The sequence below is a fragment of the Gekko japonicus genome, unplaced genomic scaffold (assembly GCF_001447785.1).
Source record: "Gekko japonicus isolate JY-2015 unplaced genomic scaffold, Gekko_japonicus_V1.1 scaffold5843, whole genome shotgun sequence".
In the NCBI taxonomy this organism is placed as follows: domain Eukaryota; kingdom Metazoa; phylum Chordata; class Lepidosauria; order Squamata; family Gekkonidae; genus Gekko; species Gekko japonicus.
In genome coordinates this window covers 15264-25074 of record NW_015166618.1, presented here as the reverse complement: position 1 = coordinate 25074, position 9811 = coordinate 15264, and the positions used below count along the sequence as shown (strand labels likewise).

At 51.2% G+C, this 9811-nt stretch overlaps 1 protein-coding gene across 1 annotated transcript in view; it reads right to left on the bottom strand.

The window, feature by feature from the left end:
* Window positions 1-9811, bottom strand: part of RNPEPL1 (arginyl aminopeptidase (aminopeptidase B)-like 1) — a gene marked incomplete at both ends in the record, with an annotated part of 23867 nt that extends 14056 nt beyond the window's left edge. The window contains one exon of the mRNA XM_015412396.1: window positions 9584-9811. Within this exon, the coding sequence (XP_015267882.1) occupies window positions 9584-9811 (228 nt within the window). The remainder of the gene's footprint in view (window positions 1-9583) is intronic.

The following is a 9811-nucleotide window of genomic DNA, read 5'->3' as shown; positions in this document are numbered from 1 at the left end:
AATTGGCTCTGGCAAAAATGTGTGAGCTGAAGGCTAAAAAACTGTGAGCTAGCTCACACTAACTCAGCTTAGAGGGGGCACTGGCTGAGACCTGAGGCACTTTCCACCACCCCAACCACGATAATCAGAGGAGGAGATATGAGTGTCCCCAGATCACAAGGGTTCTCTCTTATTTAAAAAAATTAAAATTAAAGCTGCTGTGAGGAGGAGGGATGAGGAAGCGCGGCAGGGGTTATTAAATCCTCCCCAATATATCATTTGCACAAGGACAAAACCCCTATACTGCTATTTGCCTCCGTAGAGAAACTCACGCCAGTTTGGTGTCGTGGTGAAGTGCGTGGCTTCCAATCTGGGAGAACCGGGTTTGATTCCCCACTCCTCCACTTGCACCTGGCTCTGAGACTCCAGGTGAAGGGCAGGGTATAAATCCAATCCCTTCTCTTCTAGAGAGGGTATAAATCCAATCCCTTCTCTTCTAGAGAGCCAGTTTGGTGTCGTGGTGAAGTGCGCAGACTCTAATCTGGGAGAATTGGGTTTGATTCCCCACTCCTCCACTTGCACCTGGCTGGATGACCTTGGGCAAGCCGCAGTTCTGATAAGAGCTGTCTCTGAAAAAGAGCAGTTTCTGTCAAGAGCTCTCTCAGCCCCACCGACCTCACAGGGTGTCTGCTGTGTGGAGGGGAAGGGAAAGGAGTTTGTAAGCCGCTCTGAGACACCTTTGGGTAGTGAAGGGTGGGGTATAAATCCAATCTCTTCTTCTTCTTTTACCTCACAGGGTGTTTGTTGTGAGGAGGGGAAGGGAAAGGAGTTTGTAAGCCGCTCTGAGACACCTTTGGGTAGTGAAGGGTGGGGTATAAATCCAATCTCTTCTTCTTCTATATGTACGGTAACAGTTTTTGGCCGTGGGGGGGGGGGAATGGCACAGGAATTAGAGGGTTTCCAAATTCCCACTCTTCCTCTTACTTCAGTTCTGAGGTCCGACTCCCCCAATCCTTAAATCCCGTTTAACGTCCTTTTTTTATCAAAATGCAGGAAACCGATTCCAGGAACCATCTCCTCTGGTGTGGCCTTCAGTTCTGACTTTAATCAAGCCTGGTCTCAATAACAGTTTTCCTACACAGCTTGTGGCCGTTTTCCACTGCATGGGCTGGGCTTGGGAAAATGAAAGAATAAGAGAGTCGTGCTGTGCATATGGGAGGTGGCAGATCGGTTTTGCTAACAGTGGCACTTTCCTCTAGGTCAGGGAACCTTCCGCTGACGCAAGAGGCTCTTCCAAAGAGTCGGCGGACGGCTCCATGCGCCCAAGGATAGCGGCATGGATCCACAGGATCAAACCCTCCCCCATGTTGTTTTATTATTATCTATTACATTTATCAATCGCCCTATCCCCCCTATCATCGGGCTCTGGGTGATGTAAAAAGTAAACGGTAAAGGTTTCCCTTGCTCGAAAGCCAGTTGAATCTGACTCTAGGGGGCGGTGTTCATCTCTGTTTCCAAGCCGAAGAGCCAGCGCTGTCCGAAGACGTTTCCACGGTCATGTGGCCGGCATGACTAAACGCCGAGGCGCACGGAACGCTGTCACCTTCCCACCGAAGCGGTACCTATTCATCTACTTGCAATTTCTTGCTTTCGAACTGCTAGGCTGGCAGGAGATGGAGCCAGAGATGGGAGCTCACTCCGTCACGCGGCACACTCGGGTCTCGAACTGCAGCTCAGCGTCTTAACCTCTGAGCCACCACGGCCCCCCGGGTGATGTACACAGTATTAAAAATAGTCGCCAAATAAAACAATCGAACGTATCATATTACATTATGAAACCAATGGCGAGTAGCGATCCTTAAAATTAATTATTCCCCTGTTACAGACAGACAGCCGTTTCACAGGCGGGGGTGGGGGGAAGAGGCAAAGGAAGGTGCCACGCAAGGTGAAAACCATCGCTGTCCTCAACCAAAAGGTCTGGCGGAACATCGCTGCCTTGCAGCCAGGTCCCGTGGAATTGCATAAGGTCCCGCAGGGCCCTGATGGAATTTGGCAGAGAGTTCCACCAGGGTGGGGCCAGGACCGAAAAGGCCCTGATCAAGGACACTCGGACATCCTTCGGTCCGGGGATCGCCAAACGTGGTAGAACCGGCACTCCACATCAGAACCGGGCCCCATTGCATCTGTCCTGAACTCAATGGCAGACCTCAGGTTTCCCCCCTCCACCAAAATGGGGCTTATAATACAGTCCTACCTGACAGGGGGTGTTTTATGAAGGGGTCATTTCCTGCAGGAGCGCACAGGAGCGGAGCTCCGGCAGTAAAGATCCCAGGGGGCGGGCACATGCAACAAGCCCCACCCCCTGCTCCCAGCAGCCCTCAGTCAGAGCAAGAAGCAGCCAGGTAAGTTGCAGGGGTCCCCCCCAGCACCCCGGTCCAAAACAGTCCAGTGGCACCTTTAAGGCCAAGTTTTATTCGGGTACAAGCTCTCCCTCCTCTGTGAGGACAGATCTGCACGTTCCTCCCCCCCCCAATAGCTAACAATCCAAAACAGTCCAGTGGAGCCTGAGCGGTGGGTGTTGCCTTCTGACACACTTCCGGTGATGTCAGGGGGTGTGGCAAATGCAAATACGTTATGTTAATGAGTTATGCTAATGAGCTACTGCACCTCGTTTTCTACGAAACGACCTCTGTATATGGTGACCCCAAGGCAAGAGAATTCAGAAATAGTTCTCCATTGCCTTCCTTGGTGTAACAATCCCCGTCTTCCTTGGTGGTCTCCCTTCCAAACGCTAACCAGGACAGAGCCTGCTCAGTTTTCGAGATCTGACAAGATCAGGCTTGCCTGGGCTATCCAGGTCAGGGCATTTCCGATATCAATTATTATTTAATTTCAAATATTTTTGCCTGGGGACTGTTCTACGTGTAACAGATAAAACAGAGGGGAGCTATCATCACTACCAGGGGCGTAGCCTTGACCGGGCCCGTAGCTACAGTGGGGCTTCTGGGAGCTCTGTCCCCTTTCTTAAAGGCATGGCCTCCCAAAAATTTCTCCTCTAAATGCTTTTTTCAGTCATTTAAAAACGTTTTTAAAGGCATGTGTTCCTTTAAGCAGAGTGGGGCGCTGTCGTTGACTAATTCCTGCACTGAGCCAAGGGGGTTGGAGTGGATGACCTCTAGGATCCCTTCTACCACGGTGCCAAGAAAGTGGTCTCCTTTAAGAGATTCTGATTAAGAGATTCTGTTACTTACCATGATTAGAAAAAAAAAGCTTTTGACATTTATCTGCTACTGTGACCAGGGTTACCAAGTACTTACGGCAATTCGGCGGGGGACACATGATCCCCGGCCGGAACATTCCTCCCTGTAACCCACGCCGCCGCCAGGAATGGACGCCGGGCGACACTCTGACAATGGGGTTGGAAACTCGATGGTACCATCGAGTTTCCAACCCCATTGTCAGAGTGTCGCCCGGCGTCCATTCCTGGCGGCGGCGTGGGTTACAGGGAGGAATGTTCCGGCCGGGGATCATGTGTCCCCCGCCGAATTGCCGTAAGTACTTGGTAAGCCTGATTGTGACATATTTATTGCTTTACAATTGTTGACCTTGTAACCTCAACTTGTCACTTAGTTTTTCACTTTGCATAACTTGAACATCATCATGTTACACGTTAATTTGCTGTCTGTCTATAACTTTAGAACCTCATCGGCCATTCCAGTGCATTTGAGAAAGTGTGCCTTGTGCACGGAAGTTAATACCTTGAATAAACCTTTGTGGGGGGGTTTCTGTTTTTGTTTTAATTTTATTTTTTTATTCGTTAATCATTTTTACATAACGAAGTGATATAAATATACAGTAAGTGGATCTGTAAATTAAATGAATAAACCTTTGTCGATCTTAAAGGTGCCACTGGACTCTAGATTTGTTCCTTTAAGACAGCTTTTCTGCCTAAGTGTTCGCTTCCTTGACTACAGAAGTCCCCGACCCCACCTGCCGGCTTGTTACCAGAATTGTTGCTTTGGCTGGCAGAACGGATCAACTTGCAGCAGCTGACAACTGTCAGCTAAAGTGGTTGACCGCTTGCCATTTAGGGATCTATCCTGGTCACAGCCCATACTCCCTCTAAGCTGTGGAGTCCCGTGAGCAAAAATTCTGCTTTGTGCGCTCCTGCCATTAAAGTTGTGAGCGAGCGATTTGGCTGCTGCATAGATTGGTTGGCTCGGGAGCCCTCCTTCCTGAGCCGAGACGAAAATGTGTGAGCCGGAGGCTAGAAAACTGCGAGCTGGCTCACACTCACTCAGCTTAGAGGGAACCCTGGCCACAGCTTTCTGTTGGCTAAAGGGCTTTTCTTTCTGCACTGAAAACGTTTGCCCCACAAGCCACAAAATCCCGGCTACGGCCGGCCTTGGCCACATGAACTACATACAGCTGCACTCTCGTGACCGGTTTCTCGGCCTTTAAGGACAGGATGGCTTTCATCCATTATTCTCTTTGAAGCAGACTGTCCCAGCCACCGATTTGGACGGACACTGACTCTGAGGAACAAGAACGCCTCTGTCTCTCTGAACACCAGCTGTGTATAGCGGCAAACACAGGCCGTGTTCCGGGGCCACGGCAACACTGAGACGTCCTAAACTCACGGAGCAGGAAACCAAGCAAAATATAGCAGGATGCGACTTTATAAAAGAAAGGTTCAGTAGATCACAGTAACTATGGGAGGGGGGAGCATCAAAATGTTTTTAACAGAAGAATTACCTGCTTCGATCAGACCAAAGATCCACCGAATCCAGTACAGTCGAGAGCAGTGTTCCCTCTGAGCTGAGTTAGGGTGAGCCAGCTCACAGTTTTTTAGCCTCTGGCTCACACATTTTTGCCTTAACTCAGAAAGGAGGGCTCCGGAGCAAACTAATTTGTGCAGCAGCCAAATTGCTCGCTCACAACTTGAATGCCAGCAGCTCACAAAGGAGAATTTTTGCTCACAAGACTCCACAGCTTAGAGGGAACATTGGTCAAGAGCTCTCAAGAACACAATGGCACCCGGGACAAGCAACAATAAAGAGGTATACTGCCCCTGGAACTGAATGTTCTATTCTCTGTTCTCAATGCTCTAAGTAGTCTTGTGAGCAAAAATGCTACTTTGTGAGCTACTGTCATTAAAGTTGTGAGCGAGCAATTTGGCTACTGCATAAATTAGAAGAGAAGGAGAAGAGATTGGATTTATAACCCGCGGCTCACAAACTCCTTTTCCCTTCTCCTCCCCACAACAGACACCCTGGGAGGTAGGCGGGGCTGAGAGAGCTCTGACAGAAATGGCTCTTTTTCAAGGACAGCTCTTATCAGAACTACGGCTTGCCCAAGGTCCTCCAGCCTGGTGCAAGTGGAGGCGTGCGGAATCAAACCCGGTTCTCCCAAATTAGAGTCCGCACACTTCACCACTACGCCAGACTGGCTCTTAGGTTGCTCTTCCTGAGCCAAGACAAAAAATGTGTGAGCTGGAGGCTAAAACCCCCCCGAGAGCTAGCTCACACTAACTCAGCTTAGAGGGAAGACAGCTGATGACTAATAGAGACTGTCAGATCCCTCAGGAATTGGTCACCTCTATATTTTTTGGTGTGTGTGTGCGCGCATGGGAGTCATGTTTGATTTCTGGAGACCCCTATCGGGGCTTGGACGCTTCAGAGAGGTGGCGTTGATATTTCCTGCCTGTGCATCGCAGCCCTGGTATTCCTTGGAGGTCTTCCATCCAAGTACTTTCCAGGGTCAGCCCTGCTTAGCTTCTGAGATCTGATGAGATCGAGCTTGCCTGGGCTGCCCATGGGAGGGCGTCACCTTTATATTCGATGCCACATGAGCAACGGGTGATCGTCACAAATTGTGCCAATGAATTCCACAGTCAAACGACGCATCGTGTAAATACATTTTTCCTTTCGGCCGACCTGTACCTCACCGCCGAATCAGTTTCGATGGACCGACCAGAACGGGAAGATTTCCTAGCGTTTGGAGTGCGTCATTTCTGTTCTGTTCCTTCCCTCCACACGGTTCGCAATTTCGTGCAACTCTCTGACCACCACCCCCCAGGAAACCCCCCTCCCCAAAGACCCAGGTGCTGGAACCGGTTCCAACCGCAAAACTTGCTGGGTAAGTCTGAGCCTGTCATCCACTCTCAGCCTAACCTACCTCAAAGGATTGTTGTGATGATAAAATGGAGACAGGGAGAATGTTGCAAACTTGAGTTTCCCAAGAGGGAAAGTAGCGCACAAGTGAAATAAACTTAAAAAATAGGTCCTGAAGCATTGCAAACAAAGGCAACTCTTCTTCAGAGGTAAGTCTTCCTCTCTAGAAAGGACTGCCAGTTCGACCACGTTAGAACTTTAAGAAGAAGAAGAGATTGGATTTACATCCCGCCCTTCACTACCCGAGGGAGTCTCACAGCGGCTTACAAACTCCTTTCCCTTCCCCTCCCCACAACAGACACCCTGTGAGGTCGGTGGGGCTGAGAGAGCTCTGACAGAAACTGCTCTTTTTTCAAGGACAGCTCTCATCAGAACTATGGCTTGCCCAAGGTCATCCAGCAGCTGCAAGTGGAGGAGTGGGGAATCGAACCCGGTTCTCCCAGATTAGCGTCCGTGCTCTTAACCACTAGCTGCCTTCCAACCTCAAGGGGTCTAGCAGCAAGGCAACTGTTTGGTTTCAAAAAAATACCACACACATCCTTATTTTTAGAACGAAGTTTGAGTCCAGTGGCTCCTTTAAGGGCAACACATTTTAATTCTGGGCACGCACACTTTTTCAGATGCATGCATACAAAAGCGTATACCGAAAATAAAACTTCGTTGGCCTTAAAGGTGCGACTGGACTCCCAACTTCGTTCTTGCTTCAGACCAACACGGCTACCCACTTGAATCTATCCTTATTTTGATTTTTTTTTAATTAGAAGAGAAGAGAGAGAAGAGATTGGATCTATACCCCGCCCTTCACTACCGAAAGGTGTCTCAGAGCGGCTTACAATCTCCTTTCCCTTCCCCCTCCCCACAACAGACACCCTGTGAGGCAGGTGGGCCTGAGAGAGCTCTTTCGAGGACTGCTCCTGAGAGAACAGCTCTGAGAGAACTCGTGACTGACCCAAGGTCATACCAGCAGCTGCAAGTGGAGGAGTGGGGAATCAAACCCGGTTCTTCCAGATTAGAGTCCGCGCTCCTTAGCACTACACCAAACTGGATGAAAACCTACCTCAACAACCCTGTGAGGTAGGTTAGACCGCAAGTGCATAACTAGCCCAAGGTCCAGCGAGCTTCCATGGCACAAGCCGGGATTCCAACCTGGGTCTCCCAGGCAGTGCTCCCTCTAAGCTGAGTTAGTGTGAGCTAGCTCACAGGTTTTTAGCCTCCGGCTCACACGTTTTTGTCTCAGCTCAGGAAGGAGGGCTCCAGAGCAAGCTAATTCATGCAGTAGCCAAATCGCTCGCTCACAACTTTAATGCCAGCAGCTCACAAAGTAGAATTTTTGCTCACAGGACTCCACAGCTTAGCGGGAACATTGCCTCCCAGGTAGCCTTGATAAGAGTTGATGCAGAAGTTCAAGAAGCCATTTCCTGCAGGTATGCGGCAAAACGCTCAGGGCCAGAGGCCAAGGTGGTAAGATAAGCCCTTAGTGAAAACTTGTCCAAGTAAGTCAGCCAACCGGGGAATTGTCTGTATACTACAGAAGATTTGGGGCACGTTCCTAGTTCATACAAGGTCCCAGCCAAGCATAGCCCCATGTGAGAGGAGTGCATGCCCCATAAGTACCCCAGCATTATCCTGGGGTGGGGGAAGATTGCTAAAATTCACACAGGCAGGCTCTCAAGAAAGACAGTCTTCCAATACTGACTTTCCCATCAAGAGTCAGTTTGGTGCAGTGGTTAAGTGCGTGGACTCTAATCTGGGAGAACCGGGTTTGATTCCCCACTCCTCCACTTGCACCTGCTGGATGACCTTGGGCAAGCCACAGTTCTGATAAGAGCATTTCTTGGAAAAGATCAGTTTCTGTCAGAGCTCTCTCAGCCCCGCCTCCCTCCCAGGGTGTCTGTTGTGGGGAGGGGGAGGGAAAGGAGTTTGTAAGCCACTCTGAGACACCTTCGGGTAGTGAAGGGCGGGGTATAAATCCAATCTCTTCTTCTCTCTCTGCAGTCCCTGGTGTTTAAAAAAGTACTGGGAAAGAATGCGGGAGAGAAGAGGAAGAGATTGGATTTGTGTCCCGCCCTTCACTATCCAAAGGAGTCGCAGAGCGGCTTACAATCTCCCTTCCCTTCCCCTCCGCACAACAGACACCCTGTGAGGAAGGTGGGGCTGAGAGAGCTCTTGACAGAACTGCCCTTGAGAGAACAGCTCTGAGAGAACCTGTGACTGACCCAAAGTCACACCAGCAGCTGCATGTGGAGGCGTGGGGATTCAAACCTGGTTCTCCCAGATGAGAGTCCGCGCCCCTAGCCGCTGCACCAAACTGGCTCTCCTGGGAGAGGCCGCAGTCCAAACCTCTTGTCACACTTTAGCCTGCTTGAGGTATGACTATGCGGTGTAGTGGGTAGAGTTGGACTGGGCTCTGGGAGGCCCAAGTTCGAATCCGCACTCTGCCGTAGAAGCTCACTGGGTGACCTTGGACTGGCCGCATGCTCTGAGACTGACCTACCTCACTGGGTTGTTGTGAGGAGGGGAGAATGCTGCAAGCAACTTCGGGATACCCACGGGGGGGGGGAGAACGGCAAGGTAAATAAATATTCAAACCCATCCCCTCTTCCACCAGCACAGTTTCAAAACTGAAAAACAGCTAAGTCAGACGACAGCAATTTGAACTCTTGTTGAATCGAATGACACCGTAACGCCCTTCAGCAGCCGGTCTTTGCACAGCCTCAGTCCAACTTTTGGCAATTAAAGTGCCAAGCGGTAGACGGAGGAAGCACTTCACACCACATATAATTACCTTACGGAACTAATGGCCACAAGCTGTAGGAAGGGCCAATAGAAAGAAGAAAGAAGAAAGAGGAGGAGGAGGAGGAGGAGGAGGAGATGATTGGATTTATACCCTACCCTTCACTACCCAAAGGAGTCTCAGAGCGGCTTACGACCCCTTTCCTTTCCCCTCCCCACAACAGACACCTGTGAGGCAGGTGGGGCTGAGAGAGCTCCCTAGAGAACTGCCCTTGAGAGAACAGCTCTGAGAGAACTTGTGACTGACCCAAGGTCACACCAGCAGCTGCATGTGGAGGAGTGGTGACTCAAACCCGGTTCTCCCAGATTAGAGTCCGTGCTCCTACCAAAGTCATGGACGGCAGGTCCGTCATTGGTTTTTACCCACGAGCGCAAAATGAAAACACTGGCAGAGGCAGCCTCCCTCTGAACAGTGGCTGCCGATAGGGGGGCGAAAGGGGGCTTTGCCCCTCCCGTCTACCTCGCAGGCTTCCCGGAGGCATCCAGCCGCTCACGGCAATTGCTGGGCTGGACACACCGCTGGTCTGTCCCACCAGGACCCCAAACACCTTTGCTGCAAACAATCCTCTGAGCGTGACCCCCCCAAAAACCCACTTTTCGTGGTCAACCCCGGCGACTGGCGGCCAAGGGGTACTTACCGCCGGCGCGTCGCTGGTGGTGTAGCGGACGACGACCTGGAAAGGCTGGTGGGGCTCCAGGGAGGAGGGCAAGAAGACGGTGAGGGACGAGCCGTAGTCCGTGAAGGGGTCCACCCTGAAGACCAGCGGGCAGGCGGCGGCCGAGTCCGGGAAGGCGGGCAGGGGTGGCGGGGGCACCTCCGGGGCCGGAGGCGGGTCGGCGAAGGGGCAGGCCGAGGGGGTGGCGGG